The 22878-nt window shown below is 33.7% G+C and overlaps 1 protein-coding gene across 1 annotated transcript in view; it reads right to left on the bottom strand.

Annotated features, from left to right (window-relative positions):
* Positions 1–1180: 1180 nt before the first annotated feature.
* LOC134534974 (serine/threonine-protein phosphatase 6 catalytic subunit) overlaps positions 1181–22878 on the bottom strand; it is a 34991-nt gene continuing 13293 nt past the window's right edge. The window contains exons 6-7 of the mRNA XM_063373761.1: positions 21795–21956; positions 1181–21303 (exon numbers count right to left, since the gene is read on the bottom strand). Of these exons, the coding sequence (XP_063229831.1) occupies positions 21113–21303; positions 21795–21956 (353 nt within the window). The 3' untranslated portion in view covers positions 1181–21112. The remainder of the gene's footprint in view (positions 21304–21794; positions 21957–22878) is intronic.

The raw sequence follows: 22878 nt of genomic DNA on the forward strand, positions 1-22878 counted from the left end.
ATTATTTCTCCAGGGATGACTAATTTTAGGTCCTGTGAGCTTAATGTTGAGAATGATAATGTAACTGTCCATACACATTGTTGATGTAAGATTTATATAAAAAAAAATGTAATCCCATTTTGAAATAAATTCCCACACATGTATGTACTAAACATACATGTCCCACTAGTGGATCCTGTATGAGTGAGCAGTGTTATCGTAATATGGATGTTCCCATGAAAATGAAATAACTGATCATTTTTTGCAGACAGACACTTAAGTAGATTTCCTTTGATTTTTTCAGTTTTAAAGGACAGATACCTAATTACAGCAACAATATTTATGTTAAAAATAAAGGTATCATGTTCCCTTGGTTCACATGAAAATTTACTATATTTACAAAGACTTATAAACATTTGGAGTAACTGTATGTACACATTACACGGAAAAGTATTTTTGTTTTTTGTTTTTCTACAGTGATGAAAAGTTTTGTATCATAATTTTGTTATAATATGTTTTAAATAAGGTTTCAGGAAAGAAAAACCCTTTTTAATATTTTTGCATGTACATATTTTCACAGGAAAAAAAATTAAAAAAAAGATTATTATTCTATAGAGAGGCTGCTGTAAGTTCAAAGTATGTCACAGTTTTAAATGGTCCTCCTATTTTGGAACAAACACACAAAACAAATTAATTTTTCCACTTAGTCAAGATGGCTTGTCATGAAAACCAACCTGAGTTCATGCTGTAAGAAAATAAGAAAAATACAATACTCTGAATAATAAATTTTTTATTCAGTCAAAATGAATATTGAAAGTTCTCGACCCGATCACTTCTAGTCTTTAGGTTCTGTAGATATGCTCCTATAGCTTGTATTTGTTCATTTATTATACACATGAGAACATTGATCAGAGATGAACTTCCTGTGGAAAAATTTAAATATTTCAATAAAATATTTAAATCAACATAGCCAAATGAACGATAAGCATGTGCAATGAGCAGCATTAATACACCAAATAGTTCCGTAAATCAATCATACAGCCTCTGTCATTGCCAATTATTTATATTTTTTTTTTATCTATTTTTATATTTTTGTGTAAAAAAAATACTGAATCTCAAAAGCAAGTTACAAGTAAATAATAATGGCAAATGTAGGTGTGTAATAAAGATACAATAATTTGAAAATAAAACAATTAATGAATTACTATCATCCATAAGACTAGAGCTTCAAACACTTTAGTCTGTCATTTATTGCACATGTTCATTTTACAGAATACTCCTGGTGCTGAAACAGCAAAAAATCAAAACAAATTGTTTGAAAACAAATGTATGATATTCTATTTTGTATGATTAAGGAGATCATCAGAATGTACATGAGAAAAAAAATGTTATACACTCAAATAAACACACACAGTCTGACATGAAAACATTTGTTTTAAACTATATGTCACCTTTGAGCCACAGTCACAGGCCTTGGTTCATTTTTATCACACTTTGTCAAGCTTTTCTCATCGTTAACATGCACATGGGTCACCTTACTTTTTACTAGGAATTGCCAAAACTTACTACTCTGGATGCTACCGACCTGTGCGAGTGATGTTCCTCATATAGAGAACAAAGTCTGTTTAAACCAATCACACTTTGGCTCAGAAGAGCTATTTATCATGCACAGATCATCAAGCTAACACAAACGGTATCAATTACATATTCCCTTTCAAAAGGGGCAGTAGTAACATGGATTGCAGACAATCATGCTTAAAATATTAAATACACAAAAATTATAATGTATAAAACAATGAAAAACATAAATATTACACACACAATCAATCATCCATTCTGAATGTGCAGTTTTAAATCATCCATAATTCTACAAAACATATTCAAAATTGTATCACAATTTCAATAAATATTTTCGTAAACTGTGAATTACAAAAATACAATACAGCTTTTGTGAGCAGCATTAAGACAGGTAAACATTATACTTTAGGCAACATACAATTCCTGGGTGATGTTATTTCATTCAGCACATTAACTGTGAAAGAAATCCAATATTTTTACTAACAATCATTTTTCAATCAATTTTTAAAAATCTCATAACAATTTGCAAAAAAAAAAAAAAAATATTATTTGTATGCTTTTCAGCCATGATTTATAATTCTAAACTAGCGTTAATTTTTCCATTTTATAATAAATTTTTGCTCTGAGAATGTAAATATGCTTGAAAATGAACAAAAAAAATTTTCCTTATTAACAGATTGCAATAGAGTAGATGCCTTTGAGCAGATAGTACCAAAACAATTTTCACACTCGCAGTTACATAATAGAAAAATTTCTAAATTGTTCAAAAAAATTCATAGGTGACACTATTTCAATAATGTGAATTGATTTTATTTCATATTAACTTTCTCCCAGCTGCAATGTACAAATCTTGTTACTTGTGCTAAGACATCAATCATGATGGCAGTTTATGAAAGTACATACAGAGAAGGAAATAGATATAAAATCACTTGAAAAGGGACTCAACATTTCCTATATTTTATATTAAATTTAGTTTTATAAAATGGAAGAACTGACAGTTTCACCTTGTAGAAATGGCACACTTCATCTATACATTTGAGAGAGTCATGAAAAAAATTATGTCGACAATATTGGGAGAAATGCATTCAGTTCTATTCAAAGAAAAAAAGAAATGTTTTAAATTATTTTATTACAAATCATTACTGAGTATGATTCTGCACGGTGCTGTATACAAACAAGGAAATTTAGGTGAGTATGTACAGTAGTTTATAAAGACTCCACAACATTTTTGTATACAATATGCACGAAGCACAAGTTAGTGTTTGGTCTCTGACAGTCCAAAAAGAGAGCAAGAAGAATGCAAGCATGCAAGCTGAATCAAACTCAACTCCAAAACTGCACACTTTTTCACTACAATTTGTCCTCCAAAATATGACACAAAACACACCTCTGCACACAAGACTTTTAATACATCCTAAGTAAAATGAGCATTGCGCTGGGTAAATAAAATCTCAAGGAAAAGGTTAGATGTAAGGGATGTAAAATATACTATGCTTCCAATTTTCCAACTCAGGGTTATTACTAACTTTAAAATTTTGGAATTCTCTGACTTTTCTTCCAATCCCAGACTTGAGGTGAGAATATTTTTGTGGTATTTCATACAAGCTTGGTATACGTCTTTTGGTGATTATTATTTCCTTGGAAACCAAAGAAGGTTGTGTGTTCATTCATTGAACTAGTATCTAGTGAAACTACATAGCAATTGTCTTTTAAAACCCTCTGCTAAGTCAACACTGAAAATGGATTTGCCTGCATATCTTGATAAAAGTTTAATTTTTATGCTGTTAAAAAGAGGTTTTGTGTGTATGTTAAGATAATTTCACTCAAAACAAATAAATTGATATTTTAGTAACAAAGCATATTATTTTTATTGAAGAAAGTAAACAAAAATAACATTGTAAGCTTTCACAAATACAATTTGGTGTAGTTGCATTTTACGAACACAAAATAAGGCCATAAATGCCCTTTGACGAGTATAATTTCATTTTAAAAATGGTGTGCTTGTTCAAGAAATTCATATGCCAATAAAAAAAATAGCTTATCTACCAGTAAGAAAACATGTATATGCATCACTAAATGTGATGCAGCGGTTGATGTTAAAGCGTTTCTTAGTGATGATGTCACAAACATCCTTACGGGTAATCACTTTTAAATTCAAGCTACCTCTAGGTGGCTTGTAAATGTTAAGTGCAGAAATCAAACTGCATCAGCAATGACAACCACTCAGGTGTCTGTGAACTAAATAATTGTGGACACTCAAAGAAAACAAGGAAAGTATTAGAAAGCAAAGCAGAACTTCTACGTGACATTCATATACAATTCAGGCAGCTTATCCAGTTTCTTTTTGTCAAAAAAAGTTTCTTTTTTTTTTTTTTATAAATTTCCTGACATGTTCAAATTTTCTATGCTTTTTACAACAATGCTACTAACTGGACTATGAACACTTATTTTCATAAAGCTATCCACAAAGTGGTAAGCAAATAGAGTTGTTAAAAATCATTTCATTAACATGATACCTAGTACTTAAATTTATAAAGTTTTGCTTTAATAAAACATTATTATTTCTGTAATTAGCTTAAAAATTATAGCTCAAATAAAAACTCGTTCCAAAATAAATTATAAATGATGTACCTAGAGTACAATTTATTACTTTTAAAATTTTTTTTCAAACATCATTTTCAAAATTTACTTCGCAAATAAACAATTATTTAACAAGTATTTTCCTACAAACACTACTTGGACACAATAAATGTGGCAACAGCCTTAAGGTATTGGTGCTTTTATTATATTTAATGTTTATCAGTTTAATATGATTACCTATGTCTCTTCACCAGTGATGACTCAATGTTTATGCAGAGTCTCCTATACACTCATCATGTTGTGAAGTGCAGTCACTTCTAAATCCTTGGGCACAGAGGGGTTCAGAGAGCCCTTAGCGCGTTCTTGTGCAATGCTTAGTTCAGGACAAGAAATACGCCTCTTGCACCAAACTTTGAGTGTCAAAAATGTGTCCAAACAGCTATGAGCATTTCAATCGGGTATTTATATGTATTTGTATTAATATGTTTTTGGGAAACTTTACTACAAATTCGTAAAAAAAAAAATAATTTTTGTTTTTTATTTACTTAAGTCAAAATGCATCTCCCAACACTTGGCAATTCGAAACGACAACCTAGTTGATGAAGGGTCGCTCCATCTGTCTGCAGCTTGCTTGAAGTTGGGAAGCACATGACAGACCGCAGAGCCTGTTACCTTTACCTACGTCTAATGCATAGTTCTGGCTATTTCAAAGTGGCTTTCCGCTCTGCTCCATGGCTGAGAAGTGACTAAGTCTATGCAGCCCACTGGCAGCTATATTAATAATTCAATGTGCTTTGATCACATTCCCCAATTATTGGAATTATTTCTCCAGGCACTGGAAGTGACACACACCCAACATTAAGCCAATTTGTGCCACGTGGCTTTTAAGCTATAATCTATGCAAAATACATTTTCATACATATGTTCAATGTGCACTTTTCATGTAATTTTGAGCTGGAGCCATTGTAAAAAATTTTTTAGAAGGAAAGTCTTAATATCTCTAGTGCAAAAGAATAGAAAATAGTTTATATGTTTTGACTTGCTAAGAGAAAATTTTGGAACCCAAACTGATTATAATTACCTAATGAATTTAAATATTTCAAATTATATGAAAGTTCATCAACTGAACCATTAAACTGCCTTTTTTACTTTAAATTATTAATACTCAAATTTTGTTACTCTGCGTTCTTTTTGTACTGTAACAACTGAAACATTAACTATTATTTTATTTACAGTTTTATCAGCCTCCCATTTTGCTTTTGAAACAATGACATTTAATGGTATGAACAGTCCCGTGTTCAAATCCAGCATAACACATTATCGCGAGTATAAGTCTTTTTTAAATATAGTACATAAATAATAACCTGAGATAACCTTTCTCAAAGAAGTTTAAACACCTGCCCCAAGATATTCTTTCCAGCGCTATATTCAACTTCAAAAAGCCAAGTGAATCATAGATGTTATTGACAGTGTTGTGTATGCTTTCGTTGTTACTGTCTCTGGGCAGCAATGCATAAGTACTTGGACTTTGGTGAAATTATTTTATGTAGATATCATCAGTATAAAAGCTCATTTACTGTACAAAAGTACTGGGAAAGAATTTACACTGAAAAATAACCATGATACTGTGGGTTGTCAAACACTTTTCGTGGTATTTTTTGTAACTGCACAAAAAAATACCTAACTAGAAAACAGACAGTACACATGATTTTAAAATTTTAGTTATTCTACAAAATAAGAATAATGTATAAAAATTGGTGATTCTGAAACAGAACAAAGTGAATTGAGTGCCCTGGATATATAAGGGATTTGATGACAGTGAAAATTACCTGTTTGATATCTCTAGTTCAGAAGAATCAGAAAAGAGCAAGTTGTCTGGCTGTAAGTGGTGCAAAATAAACTATAATGAAGAAACTTGAGATCTCCCAAGAGTAAGTCTGGAGCGAATGTGGATTTAATAACGAGAATGATGTTTTAACAAATATAACCTTGCTTTTCAACGATCAATCTCTGAACTGATAAAAAGAGAAACCAACTGTTTGGCCTACCCATTCATTCAGAACCATCCGAAAACTAAATGAAAACCCACATCAAAAGAGGAAAATTTTTTTCCCTAGCACTCCAATATTTGGTACCCATTTTTCAAAAACCCATGCCATTGTGCAGATTTCTGCGGGAAAAAAACTGTTTCTTCATTATGCTGAAAATGAGTCATATAACCAAAAATCCAAAAATTAACAAGATCTGGCCAATAAAGGTGTGTTTTCAGAAAAAAAACATTTCCGAACTGTACACTCCAGAATGAGATGAAATAACTGTGTCAATGAGATAAGTATGTAAGATATCATTTTCTACAGTAAGCTATGGTATTTATAAAACCATGACCTTTTTGCTAGACTTCTTTTGTGCATAGTTTAAGTTAAGGATTAAATCACAACTGCAATGCATTAACATTTGTAGATGATGTATTGATTTTTTGGTTTACAAACTTTGAAGTTAGGAAAAAAAGAAACACATAAATAACAGCAGCATTTGAAGATCAAGGGCCACAGGAAGGGGAATTGAACTTGATGGAACACCTACCATCCCCTGCCAATGGCCAATTTGAGGCCCTATGAAGGAGAAATGATGAAATAAACAGGCAGCACAGATATCCATCACTTTTATCACACAGAAACACCTGTGACCCTGCCAATGAACACAATGATAGTGATTCAAGTACTTCTACTAATGCTTCCCTCCAAGCGTTTAATAATCAAAGGACCACGAAAAATAATATTAAGGCACTGTAAATACAAGCTACGACCATACATTAGTGAACCAGTCAATAGCTGGACCTTTTAGTGTGGGAAATCACTTAACATGCAAGTAAGCTCTAGTCTGTACAAATGGTAAACCTGCAAGTGCGATACCTCAGCATTCGAGGATCTTGCACTAATACAAAAGTACTGAGCATTAGCTGGAAATATACAGCACGTAAAAATCTCATACATTAAACATAATAAAGCACTTACAAATAATTAATTATAGAATGTAATTTTTATAAATGGTTATTAATCTAGTATATATTATTATATAACATTTCTTATTCTGTAGTCAACTTTCACACAGAAGATTCCTGATATGTAATAATAACAAAGATTGAACAAGCATAGAAACTGCCAAGTTATAATAAATTTCAATATGTAACCAATGTTGTAATACTTTATTTCTATAATAGCTGATCCTGCAACTTTGCTCCCGGAGACAGAATATTCACATACATTATTTACATTAAAAAAACCATTGATATAATGTTTACTGACCAACAACTTAAAAATATGCAATGTCTCAAGTTATTGAATGGAATTTATTTATGAACTTACAAATCAATTGCCATTCATATATATTTATAAATTTGACTTTATAATCAAAATAGATAAAATGATAATTGATAACATATCAGATACATTTTAACCCTAAAAACTGAGCATAACTTTTATGTCCGCAAACAAATCATGTGACGCCTTGGTGCTGTTGTTGCTACTAAGTTTAAAAAATATGTTTCCATTTGTAGAGTGTTTTCATGTCAACTTAAATAAGACACAGTATTCAGTAGTTATAACACCACATTGTAATTCTTTACAAAAATGAACTTTTTGGAATAACTATACCTATAATAACTTTGGAATTGCTCGATATATCACAAAAAATTAAGACTAAATTAATCCTGGGGTTACTATCGAAAACTTATGTGCATTTCAGGTCAGTATCATCAGTAGTTTTTGAGTTATATAATGTAGACACAGAGAGATCTTTTAATGTTATATTTGGTTTAGGTATCTAATTTGCCAACAGGAATATGCAATTTACATCACAGACATACACTTCGATTTTATTTTTTGTCTAGATGTCTAGATATAAAAAAATATTTTTGAGTTTTTAAACAAACATGGGCTAAAATTTGTAAGTTACGAATTGCTTCTAGTCTTCATCTACATTAAAAGGCAATGGGACCAAGAAAAACTCTTTCTTGAAACTGTTAAATAAAAAATATACATCTGTAAAAGCCTTAATTTTCTTTTGCTTCTTTATGCCAGTTTGTTTCTTTGCATTGTGATAAAATTCAAACTATAAAGATTAATCATTAAAATATGAAAATACTGTATTACTGACCAATATTTAAGCACAACATCAATTAAAGTGGTTAACAGTACATTCTTAAATCCTAAATTTTAAAATATTTTTTACAAAATTATTAGTCATAGCTAAGAACAAGATTAAATGGTTTATTTTTAGTTCAACTTTGTTTTTAAAACAGAAGATTTCTGTGTTATTGTTTTTAATTTGACATAATCTTCATTCACAAAAATAATGTACTATTCAAAAAATATGAAACTTAAATATTTCTTATCACTTATTTCACCAAAATAGTCTCATTTTGACTGACACAGTCAAGATGCATTTATACAACAAAATCAATAGAAATAACAATAAGCATGTGTAGAACCGAAAAAACTAAGAAAAAATAGATGAAAATTTGCCAACTTCATTAATGTCATAACATGTTACTAATAAAAAGATATGCACAATCAAGTAACTTAATATGTATTGTTATGAACGTGAGAGACCAGACTGCAACGCCAGGTTCGAAGCTGGCTGGCGGCCCTGCACTGCCTCTGGAGTCACGCGCCGTGTCACGTGGCCGCCACTGACGTAAGGCATGCCACGCATGCCTAGCCGGATTACAAGGGTCGTCTCTACCCCCCTCCCCCCTTCACGCCCTGCCTCGGCACTCTTGTCTATCGCTGAGAGCTCTTGGGAATTCCGCAGGCCGCAGCGCGGAGGAGTGTGAATTGACGCAACCCTTCTGGACTATTCGGGTGTTGGATCGGCCCGGGATGACGCGACTTGTCACAGCCGTTACTTAAGCAGCGACGCCCGGCCTCCGCAACAGTTCTGCGAGGAGTTAGGCGAGAGACCCACTCGACGGAAGCCGTGAGAGTTCCGCAACGAGTGCCGTGTGAGTTCAGTGAGGAGTGTGGTGAGAATCCCACGACGGAGTCCTGTAATGAGAGCCACGAGAGTTTCGTCATAGTGCCGCGCGAGTGCCGAGTTCCGAGCGAGTCCCGCGACAGTGCCGAAGTCCCGAAGTGCGACATTGGTGAAGAGGATGAGAGACCAACCCCTCCTCCCCCAGAGAGTGGCGCAATGCGGATTTCAACTGGATACGAGAGTGCCGCGAGACTGTGTGTGTGGACAAGTGCGAGGTAAGGGATGAACCGCTGTTGAGCTCAGCTCCAGTGAGGAGTGCGAACTGTGGAACTTGACAGACATTGAGTGACTTGAGAATAAACATTTTTAAGTGCTAGTGATTTGTGATCGGAAGTTTTGGAGTACAATTATTTATTGTCAATGTAAATTTTAGTAATTAATAATACTGTAATAAAACTTAATTGGGCTATCCCTTACAAACTCAATTCTCCCTGTACTAGTTCGTAACAATTTTTTATTCTCCAATCAATTTAGTTAATCTATTTTGTTACAAATTTCATGCTAAATACCCTGTTTTATCGCATGATCGTCACACCAATATTTCAGGGTGTCAAAATTTTTAATAAAAAAACCTCTTGTGTAATTGTCGCATGATGTTTTTGGTCCCGCTATTAGATTCCGAGCACTTTGTGTAGGTTTTTTTTTCGTATAAAACTATGTATTTTGAAGTAGAAATCTAACATTTATTCGGAAATTACCACTTAATTATTTGATTAACGAAAATACAAAGTTGTCTGATGTGAAAATTTTCTTTTAAAGACGTTTTTAAACATTATAACCTTTATCTGTTCGTCTGCGTCGCCGCGGTGTACCACTTATAAAAATGTAGCCAGCGCTAGTTGGCATCATTCATGTTTGGTTTTGTTGCTTCCCGTATAGTGTGTGCACACGTAGTCGAATATCGATATCACGGTGATTGCATACAACGCGCGCTCTCTGTCAAGTGCCGAGTTAACTACATTTGGTGGCCCGCACTCTTTCGTGGTAAGTATGTACTACGATGATAGTTATGCGTTAGTTCAGGTTCGCATTCGGGTCACTGATTATGTTTTTCTATTTAGAGTTGAAGAAAGGTTTTTGTTGCATGACTTGTTAATTTAAATTGTTTGGCGTGCTTTTGAATACTCTACTTTTTAAATAAATGCACATTCCATGAATGGGTTTGGTTTGTATGAATAATTTTAACTCTAACAAAAAAAATTTTTCTAACAAAAGTCACAACCCTACTTTTCAAACTTGATTTTAGTATAAAACGTGCAACGATTATGCGATAAAACACGGTAAATTACATCCAATGAATTAACCATTATACAATATAAAATATTTGTAATTTGAGTAAAGTTTTGACACATTTAATATTTTTAGGTACATTTTGGTGCTAAAAGGTGTATTAATTTGCATTTTGGTGAAATATGTGTATTGACACTGTTTGTGTGTTATATCAGTTTTATCACAATTCAACATATAATCTTGTTCCTACTCAAGGCTTTTAACCTTTATAGCACTATAAAGAAAGAAATTTCATGCATTTTAGAATATTTTATCCTAAAAATTTTTGACAAGCTTAATATTTAATTATAAACACAATAAATTTGCCTCCATGTTGAGATACTGTCCAAATTTCAACAAACCTACACTAAATAATGACATGTTCACATAACACTCTAATACTTACGAAAGGGCCAAAATAATGTTTACTGTAATTAAAAATCTATGACACAAAATTTATTGCATCTAGTGCAGGTTTTGACTAATTGTTTGCCCTTCATGTTTAATTTAGGTTTTTAATTAATTATTGTTATAAGAATTAATATTTATTTAAGAAATACGTGTCATGTTCCGGCCCGAAAGTTTAAAGTAGTTGACACCATCTTTGCTGACCCCAAAGTAAGTCATACACACTACCTTGTACTGGAAAGTTCTTATGGTGAATTTAGTATTGGAATGGTTCCAAATCTGGAATCTGTTGATTCCATGCATTCTAATGGACTCAAAAGATTCAGAATAAAATATTTTTGGAATTAAACTTAGTTAATTTTTCCCTTATAACAAATCATCAAAATTGTATGGTCATAATATTTGAATAGGTCTATGATAGTAGATTCCTCCAAAATCTTACTATAGGATTTTCAATATAAACTGGGTTTTCAGATTAATTGGAGGTATTGTAATATAAATGAGGTTTTTGTCAATCAAATGGAGTACTCATCTAATTGGGTATTGTCCTAGGGATTTGTTTTTAACTATTGTAGATTTTTTGTCAATTAATTAGGTATTTAGTGCTATAAACATAGTTTTATTGAGTTAATAACTAATATATTCCACTAATTAAAAATCTTTACTATTAGCAATGGATTCTTAATTGATGTAGTGGCAGTACATTTTACGAAATGAACACACTACTATTTTTGCTTTTAATTTACATAAAATACACCTGACTGATATTTTTTTTACAATTAACTACATCCCACAACTCTGGCTGAGATTGGCTTACATTCCCATTCTTAACAAGAAAAGTTTGGTGTAAGAGTGCCATTAAAACCACATTCATTTACTACAAGTAGTATCATTACAATGAAATTTGATAATTCCAAGGGCTGCTATAGAAAGATTCCACCCTATTTTAATAAAATCACCAAATGTGTTTATGTCACACTAAAAATTACAGCTAATAAAAGTGATAAAACTGTGTCTAATATATTCTTAAACAAAGCTACATAGGTTTAGTTTATCTGTATAATTAAAACAATACTGGCACATGAAATTTAACCTATTATGTGGCTCTCAGATAACTGAAAAAGTACATTCCTAAATTTTATATGCGTTCTATAAAAGAATACGTAATTGTAAATGTATAAACATTCTTACAGAGTTACATTGGTAGGATAAAAAACAAGTGTATACAAGCATAAAAATAACTTTTCATGAAGTCATGAGTAAGTACCTACCTAGTTTTAAAAGCATTGTCATAAAAAAAGGGTACAAATCTGATGGATTTGGAATTCAACTCAAAGAAGATATGAGTATCAAAGCTGTAACTGGAGTTGCCACATTTTAGGAACCAACCCAACACTAAAAAAAAATTCTATATTGTTTCATCATTAACACTACTTTATAATTATTAAATTAGTATTAAATGAAGAGATTGTTACTATTATGAATAATCCAGTCCTTAATTTTATACATTTATTTAGGGAAACCTCAGGCATATACAATTTTCCAGTTAAAATACTACCTCTACAAGAAAACAGATATCAAAATGAAAAAAAAAAGTTTTTCACATTACAACAAACTAAATATGGATTTGTGAAGAAATATATAACAGTATTATTTATGTGATTAACAAAGCAAAAGTATAAAACTAATTTTTGAGTTTACAGGGTTAATGTTTGCAATGATTACATGAAACCCATAAGTAACCTCAGATTAGGTCATTTGAGAAAATAGTCCCTGTACTAAATTGTCAACAAAAAAGTTCAGCATGAAACTAAACCATGTTACAACTTGTTAAAACAGTACACATGCATATTTTGTAATTAACACTATTCTGAAGGTGTTGAAGTGCATTAAGACAGCAAAAAAATCTTTTCAGAAAGATGCTTTGGCAGCCTTGCAATAAAACAAAGGAACTTAAAACCATTTAATGTCACAATGTATCTAATATTAAAATTACCTTTTTACGCAATCCTTCACAAATATTATGGTTGCAGCCGTAACTTCAAAACATTTAATAAAATAACATGTGATACTTCTAGTATCAGTTATGGGTAGGGCCTGGAAAATTTCGGTGTTTTCAGTATGCAAAAAGCGGTACTTTCAAATTATAAAAGCGGTGGTTTAAAGTCGTATTTTCGTTATGCAATGGAAATTTTACCGGTATTTTAAATGTTGACTAAATTGTTCAGTTATTGAATATAATAGTTTACATATGTAATAAACAATCCATGTATACTAGGAATAGACTAATATGCATAATAACAGCCAATTAAGTCCAAAACAGTTACACAAAACAGACACGTTGCTATAGATGTTTGCAACTACAAATTTTCTTTTTTTTTTTCGGCTGCCGATGCCACATGCTTAGCCGACTTTAGGTGTTTGTCAATGGAATATTTTCTTTCCCATGAAACTTAGTCTATGGTGTAAAGAAAACAACTTTTTAAATTCATATTACACCTCGAACTCGCATACCCCGAACAATGGGTTCCGATAAATACTCGTGCTAAGTGAATTCGCGTCACGCGAGTTCGGTTATGCTAGCCGGCTGGTGGTTATTTTCGTTCAAAACGTGGCGAAGGAACTTGTGTGGATCAGGTAGAAAACATTCGGCTATAAACGAAAGATATAAGAACAATGCTATCTTGAAATGCTGTGACATGTTTTTGGAGTAGATAATCACAGCGACAGACCGACAGGATGCGCTCCCGCCCTTGCCTTCAGCGATGTTTATTTTGACAGCTCAAGCAATTATCTTGTCCACGTCCCTTCGCAGCGTAAAAAAAAAAGAAAAGAAAAAAACACCTTGGAATGCAGACGGAAAAGTAACTACAGTATGCAGTAAAATAAATATATTTACGGCCCTGCTAAATTTTTCTATTCAATAAAATTCGAGGTATTAGTGATTTTTCAGCAGAAACTGCTGTGTGACTAATAAACAAATTGTATCATAATAACTTAAACTTATAAAGTATTTATTAACGGCGAATGACAGTCGTATAAGCCCATAAAAATATTTATTTTACCGAGAATGGACTATACAACCTGGCTTTTGTCGCACGCGGTGTGGGAGAGGAGGAGGATGCTGACAGTTTCTCACGCAGAAGGTTGAAATAAGGGAGGGAAAGTGTTGAAATGTTAGTTGGGAAAGGAAAGGGGGTGTTTTTACATGATTTGTGACTCTGGGAGTGGCCGGAGGAGTTTCTTACGCTCTCGCAGAAGCTACCACAGCGGCTTTTCGTGCAGGCGGGTAAGATAACATGACAGCTGAGACGGCTTTTCGTGCGATAGTAGACGTGCCGAGCTCGGCTAGACACTGCCGCGTGGACAGTCTAGAGGGGTGGTATCTATTTTTAGCCGTCTTTTGTATGCCTGCCTGCTTACAGTACAGCTCCCGCCAAGATGAACGTGAACACACAGCGCCCAACAAAGTGTAACAGACTTGTTTTTCAGCCGATTTTACTCAAATTTTCGACTTTCTCTGCTCAAATTTTTCACGGTTTCTCAAAAAACGGTCGTATAAACGGAATGGACGCATCAGAGGGGGGTCGCATCAGCGGGATTCTACTGTAACGGTACTTTTCGGGGATATATTCGCAGTGTAATATAGAAATGTTGTGGTTTTTGCGAATTACTTACTTTTCGCGTTTCAATGCGAAATTCGCGATCGCGAAAAATTCCAAGCCCTAGTTATGGGCCTTGTGGTAATTTTAGTGGAAAAAAATTATTTGAAAGTTTAAGCTTAAAATATAAGAAAGGCATTTTAATCACACAAACATAAAATAAAAGTATGAATTACTATTACGTAGTATAAGAGATTCAGAGGCAACTATAATTGGTTAATAAGTTTTCATCACAGCTTAACAACCATGTGCAGAATCTCTGATGGACAAAATGCATATTAACTAGGTTTCGTAAGAGGATATCAGATTAACACAACTCAATATTCCAAACCTGCAACACCAGTTATAAAATTTTTGTCTTGTCTTGTGGGGTCACCATATATATTAGGAAAAAAGTAATCTTATAATCAACCACACTGAAATAAGACAATGAAAATTTTTGCTGATAACTAATGACATCATCTTAATAAACCAGAAACAAAATTATAATCTAGCAACAAGACCACCAGTACTGCAGTATAAAACATTTATTTAAAACTCTCCAATATTATTTTCAGACATTGAAAAAACCAATTAAAAGTTTCTCTAAATTACGGGAATAAATTTTCAATAGTATGTCAGTGCCACACACTGCATTACATCAACTGAAGAGTTTTTGACTGCATTACAACAAAATCATTAAGGTTACATCACATTTAATAAACTGTAAAAAAAATTTATTTTAATTTGTGCATAGTATTACTCAGAAAATATGATTATCTTTTTTAAGATAATGTAATTACCAGAAGAGCTAAAGAGACTGCTTCATATGACTTGCATGGCCCATTTCATCAAAGGCAAAACTGATATTAGTTGTTATAAAATTTAAACATTTCTGTGTTGTAGCCTTACTGTAATATGCTAAATTTATGAGCAGGTTTAGGACAATTTGCTGAAAATAATAGATTTTATAAGGCCTAAATTCAACAATAGTACTGTTGTAAAATGGATACAATCATTTTCAGAAATCATCTCAAAAAAAACCTTCACACACCGAATGAACATAATTTATTGCAAGGTAGACTAAGACAACTTAGCATGATGATGACATGCCACTCAACATGATGGTAACATAATGACAGCTATGGAACAGCCTTAACACAGCTCTATCAGCTACTGAACTGTCTGAAAGGTAGGGGTCTGCGAATATTCGAAATCAAAAAAATATTCGCGAATAATTTATTATTCGATTCGAGATCTCGAATTGAATCGTTTATGAAAAAAATCGAAATACTTGTTACTTTTTATCTTGCACATTTTTATTGGCCGGTATTCGTAGGACGTAAATATTAAAATCCCGTTAATATAACAATAAGAATTTGGTTACATCTATTATGAGCCGCGTTTTTAACTTTAGACGCATGCAGCCAAAACTAAAATAAGCAGAAAATTACGTATTGTTTGTTTACTTCATTCATAAGTCGATTCTGCCAATGGTTGAAAATGATTATCGAACGCACGATTGTCACACACGAATCGACTTAGTATAACGTCACGCATACTTCACAAAATCTTTAAAAACAGTGTGTAAATATTGTGTTTTATTTGGGAATTCTCCAAATTTGGCATATTTTTAGTGAGCTAAATTGGCAGACAAAGCAAAACGTAAAAGAAGTGGTTTGTGATTATATTTTGAGCAAGGTGACGGCGAAGCAATTTGCTCGAACAGCAACAAACGGTTAAAGACGCTGACAGGTTTGTTGGGCCAGCGTACATTGGTGTTTAATAATGCGTCAATGTACTCAGGTCGTGTCCTAAATATCAGATTTTACAAACCAAATTATTATGTATGTGACACGATATTGTGTACAGATTTATGTCATGTTGTGCTGTATAAATCAATTTGTACGTCCAGTTTTGTATGTAGCGGATTTTTTTTTGTGGGGGGGGGGGGATAAACCACGCCATGTTGTTAACCTTCAAAACACATATACGGCGGTAAAATAAATGTGTTTAGGAGTAAACCGTTGTTTGTCTTGTTCTTAAGCCTTGTTAATAATTAAGTGTTGTAGTAAATTGTATACCATGTTGTTGTTTTTTTCCTAAAAATTATTGTGGTAAATGTATCATTTTCAAATGTAGACATTTTTGGATTTAGGGGTCAAATTATTATTATAATTAGTGCTACGACGAGTGCTAAAAAGTGACTTTCAAAATACGTCCACATTAAAAAAAAAATACATAAATACCGTGTTTTACGCATAATCGTCGCACATTTTATACTAAAATCAAGTTTGAAAGGTAGAGGTGTGACTTTTGTGCGAAAAAAAAAAATTGTTGGGTAAAGTTATTCATAAACGTAAATTACGTTCATTTAAAAATTAGAGTATACAAACTCACGTTAAACAATTTAAATTAATAAGTTGTGCAACCAAAACATTTTGTTTAACTTTAAATAGAAAAACGAAAACCATGAGCAGCAACTAACGCTAAACTTTTGTTGTAGTATGCACGGAGCAAGAGTGTAGAATGTAGTTAACTCTGCACTCAACAGAGTGCGCGCGTTGCATGCATTCGGCGAGCTATCGATTTCGATCTTCGACTACGTGCGCGCGCTCTATACGGGAATCAACATAACTAAACATGAATGACGCCAACTAGCGCTGACTGCATTATAAGCACGGGGGAGAAACTCTAATTACCGAGACTGAGACCTAGTTTTTTGAAGTAGTTATGGGCCCGTCCGCTTGATAGTAGTAGTTTTCATAATATATTGCTGACATAACTACATTAATTTATTAGGAGAAGTAAGGTATAAGCTATTATCAGGCAAACAAACCAGTGAAAATTCACTCTATTTAGGTAGCCACTAATTTTGTGGTGTGTAATACAATGAGTTTTTGCACATCCTACTCCTTTATTTATTACAAAACAGCATTAAGTATTTTCACATTGATTAAATTAGTTTTGCACCGCCAAGAAGATAACTTAATATAACCAAAAAAAACGTATTAACTAAAAAAACTTTGTATGAGAACCTCTATTCCGATTTTTTATTTGCTGATAGTTATGGGCCCGCTCAATAGATAGCGACATATGTCACGTGAAACATGGTTTCAGTTTCCACTGTAAGAGTCGCACTTCTTTACTTCCCTCCTTGTTCTGTGATTATAAGCTGTATCCAGCTGCGACGAAGACGGAACACACAAAGTGCATAACTTTTGAACACGTATTTTACATTTTTAAAAGAAAATTTACACGTCAGACAACTTCGTATTTCTATTAATTCAATTAGTAAGTGGTAATATCTGAATTAATAATAAATTTAAACTTTAAAGTACATGGTTTTAGACGAGAAACCTACCATCACAAAGCGCTCGGAATCTAACAGCGGGACCAAAAACATTATGCAACGTTTATGCAAGAATTTTTTTCTCCACATTTTGATGGCCTAAAATTGTTGTGCGACGATTATGCGATAAAACACGGTACTCATAACGAATCAGACACAACCTGAATCTAGGCACACTTCATCTGGGGGTCCACAATTACCCTTTTTCATTCTTAAACTCAATTGAGGTGTGTAAGAGAGAGGTAGTAGGTACCATTGTATGTATTTTTTTTTCTAGGAACAACCACCACCCTCAAGAGTCATTTGTCCAGGCATCATGTAACAGTTTATGAAGAGTACCTTAAATCACTAGCAAACCCAGAATCAGAGTCAGTTTTACCTACAAGTAAAAACACATTAAAACAACAGACAGTGTCACATTTTTTCCAAGAAAAACTACCTCTTCCTTCCCAAGGAAAAGAAGCAAAAGCTATTTCAGATAAAATTGCAAGAATGTTGGCATTGTGCCATCTGCCATACACTTTTGTGGAGGAAAACAGTTTCAAAGATCTGATGAAACACTTGAAACCCAACTGCAAAATAGGTACCTGTTATTACTACATTTTCACGGAACATTATTCCAGAACTTTACAAAACTGAACACAAAAAGCTGGAGGACATGCTACACAAAGATTTGTGTTTAGATGACGATATGCAAGCCACATGCTGCCAATGTCTTGCATTGACTACTGACAACTGGTCATCCAGAGCAGGTGCTGGGTACGTGCCCCTTACATGTCATTACCTGACACAGTGTTTTCAGTATAAGTCTTTCACTCTGGGAAACACTGTTATGAAAGATTCTCACACAGGTGAAAATCTTAGACATGTTCTATCTGACATGTGTCAAAGGTGGCATATACCACCTCCCATGCAGAATAGCAATATAAAGATTTATATTGTTACCGATAATGCTAGCAATTTGCACGCTGCAATTTCTGGTACTCAGTGGAACCAAAGACAATGTTTTGCTCATACGTTACAGTTGGCAATTCATGACGCAAAGAGTTCTACACCTAATGTAACCGGTCTCATTTCCCAATCCCGTGCAATTGTTGGACACTATAATCGAAGCCATGCTTCAACAATGAGACTGAAAACCCTACAAGAAACCATGAACCTCCCACCATTGAAGCTCATACAAGATGTTGAGACACTGGTGCAATGAATTCATGATGCTCGAAAGATTAATATCTTTGAAAGAGGCAATTGCTGCGGAACTGACAGCATCTAATTCAGACATTGAGGGCCTTTCTTCGTCACAATGGAAATTAGCTGTAGGGGTTGTTGAGGTACTCAAGCCTTTTGCTGAGGCAACACAAGAATCTAGTGGAAATTCATATCCTACATCATCAATGATCATACCAATGATTCATTGCTTGGAGGCATCTACTAAAAATCATATAAGAAGGAATGAAAATGGCACCGGTATACCATTTGCTCGAAATTTGGTGAAATCATTAAAAAAAGTAGATTTCCTCTGTATAAAATGGACACTGTAAATGTTCTTAGTACATTCACAGATCATAGGTACAAACTTGCAGTCTTCAGTGAAAATGAAAAAGACAATGCTATATCTTTAGTGAAAAATGAAATATCAAGGTTAATGAAAGTAACTAAAACCTTATGCATCGAGAAAGTGTCCCCTCAGCCAACAGAACCAACAACATCTTCAGCTGTGTCACTGTGGGATGAGCTAGACAAATTGCCTCTGACATCACACAAGACAGCCACAGATGACATTGAAAAAGAAATTTTGGAATATTTGTCAGCAGCTAGTTTACCGAGGACCACCAATCCATTTGAATGGTGGGAAAAAAACAAAGATCACTATCCACATTTGGCTGCTGTAGCCAGATATTACTTACATATTCCAGCTACACAAGTGGCAAGTGAGAGAGTGTTTTCCACTGCAGGGAACAAAGTCGCAGATCGTCGTGAAATGCTTCTGCCACAGCATGTTGAGCAACTCACATTTCTCCATGATAATTTAAAATGAAATCACAAAAATTAATCTAGGGCTTGTTCCAGTTTATTTTGTTTTAAGATATGGATGGCATAAAAATTATTATGTATTTTATGCCTATCATTTAATTACATTTTACTTTGTGTAATTTTTTTAAATATTTTGATAGGTATGTGAATTCTTGTTAACTTTTCAGCAAATAACATTTGTACGGATCTGAATATCAGTGTGCTTAATGTCGTCATGGTTTCACAATTCATTGCTTGTGTACATAAATGTGTGTTAAGTGTTAAGCTTCAAATAAAGCTTCCTTGCACTAGTTAGGTTGTATGTATATAAGGTCATACATGTTAAATTTATTAGGTACTGACTATTTACCTAAATAATTAATATCACATGTCTAAAAATAATTGAATTTTGCTAACCGTGTGGAATTAGTAATCCTGGGTCAAACAAATATTTTATCTACAATAAGTAATACAATAATCAATTCGAAAAAAATTCGAAATTCGGGAATAATTTTGCATTCAATTCGAAATTCGATTTGATTTTTAAAATGCTGATTCGCAGACCTCTACTGAAAGGTGTCTGCTTCAAGGGGAAGTGAAGTTAGCAAAATACAATCCAAGGCAAGTTGCACTGTGCACACATGAGCCACATTTATATGCAATATGCATACTTACAATGAGGATAACGTAAGCACTCAATTGTAATGTGAATCATGAGAACTGATGTCATACTGTAGTTATCTACATAACATTTCATTTTAATCTATGAACCCAAATTTGTAACAAATACATAATACTCATTTAGTATCTTTACTGAGCATTTTCAAAATAAATCATTATAACATGCAATTTATTCTAAATGCTAGTGGTTTATGTCAACAGTCAAAAATTCACACTTTTTTTGGATCCGTTCTTTTCCAATTTCCAATACTGCTGTAAACTTGAGTAAAGTATGGCTATATTAAGACCACTGCTTAAATACTTTATACAGTACGTAAAAATTAAGTCAACTTTCACAGACGAACGTAACATTACAGCCAGATAAAAAGCTGCAGACTTTCTTACTCATCGTTTATAGAAGTTCCATTACTCACTAACTGCAACAGGAATGTGGGATTGTTAGCTTTGGCTCTGACAAACATACCAAAGTGAGCTCCGCTCGATGCTCGTCTCTTCACAAAACCACATTGTACTCGATCACAGGGCACCTCGCGACATCGTCCCTTCAAGGGACAAGGACAGAAGGTCTCCAAGACCATCACAAGAAATAAGGCGTGGTGGTTTGCGGGGGGATCACCCTCTCCGAGTCAGGCACTGCATGGAAGAGTTTCGGCTCCCGCTGATCGAGGCCGGTGAACTCCAGGATGGAGGCAATGTTACCACACCGATAGCAGTAATTGGGTGCCGACCACACTGTCACCAACTTGTCGTCGAACATGTACTTGTAACCTGCACTCAACGAGAACATATCACTATTACCATTAAGAACTGATCATGAAGTTTCTTCTAAAAAAAATTTTCTTCTTTATAGAAGAGAATGCAAAAAGAAAAAAATATTTCACCTAAAAACAAAATAGTTTTGGTCATAAAAAAACAGGCAGCCAAATTCATGAATCATATTAACTGTTTACAAAATATATTTTAAAAAAATATATAAAAAAATGGTTACGTATAAGGAAGAAATAATGGACTAGACGTAAACATACAACTCAAATATATGTATTTTTTAGTTAAATTTTATAATATAGTAATATATTATTACTTTAGAAGAGACACAGAACTCAATTAAAAAAGCAATCCCTAAAATTTATAACAGGTAATTTTTTTTTATGTTCAGTGAAATAATACAAGTTGTTGATTTATTTTATACTTTATAAAGTAATATCTAAAACGTTTGTGCTCTGTGGGTGTGTCTGGCAACAGCAGAGCACAGCGCTCACCTTCGTGCACCAGCTGGTGGGCCCTGCAGATGAGCTGCAGGCTGTTGATGGCCATGAACTCGTGAGCCACCTTCGCCCCGAACAGCCAGCCGGCCCCCCGCGGGCTCACCGCCCACGTCTCCACGTCTTCCGGGTCCGACCACACCAGGTCGCAGAACGCACCTGAGCGCAAACCACAGCCGTCACACCGCCGGCAAGCAAACTGGAGTCATTACATCTGGTGGCTGACTCACACTTTTAGCGTATATCATATTGGAAGTTCAAAAAGGTGAGATATGAAGTCGGGTACAGCCTGGAGTCAAATGAATTCGCGGAATAATCGAGGCTCTGGGAAAAAAAAAAAAAAAGGGTGGGGGAATTTATTTACTTTTACTATTTAACAACACCACCCTTAACTTTCAAAATAGCCTACAGTTCACAGGGATGAAAACCACAACCACAACCCGGAAAGTTCCTAAGTTTACCGAAGTAAAAGACACTGAAATCCGACTAACTACCAAATACCAGAGAGTTGATAAAAAGCCACGCAATAAGTAATAATACCTGATAATTAACTGTGAGTGAGATTAATTTCAATAGGGGTGGTTTTTTAAAAAGGTAAATGCATACACCTATTTGATCCCTAGACCAAATTTAAACAACTCTTATTCCCTTAATTATCCTATGCTTCGTAGGTGGCAAATACTATGACTTCTACAGCTTGTATTTCAACTTTTGTCTTCAGCTACAGTCATTATGCTCTAATTTTCTACAAGTTACTTAGTTTAATCAACCCTGAATGCTTTGAAATATGGCCAAATAAACTAAACCTATATAAAGTAAAACTTCATTTATCCGGCCCTCGTTGATCTGGATATCCAAATAATCTGGATCAGATTTGCAAACATTTTATTTGATGTTTGCATAATGATGACAACTGAAGTCTACATCTATGAAAATAAAGACAGTTAGCACACGTAGCCTGTATAAATGTAGGATATCCTCGCAAAGATCACCACAAGCAGCAAAAAATACCTACCAATTAATTTTTACAATGCTACGTTTGAACAGCACCCACAGTATAGTACAAGTGTCATTCTAAAAG

This window comes from Bacillus rossius, chromosome 1 (genome assembly GCF_032445375.1).
Source record: "Bacillus rossius redtenbacheri isolate Brsri chromosome 1, Brsri_v3, whole genome shotgun sequence".
NCBI classification, from domain to species: domain Eukaryota; kingdom Metazoa; phylum Arthropoda; class Insecta; order Phasmatodea; family Bacillidae; genus Bacillus; species Bacillus rossius.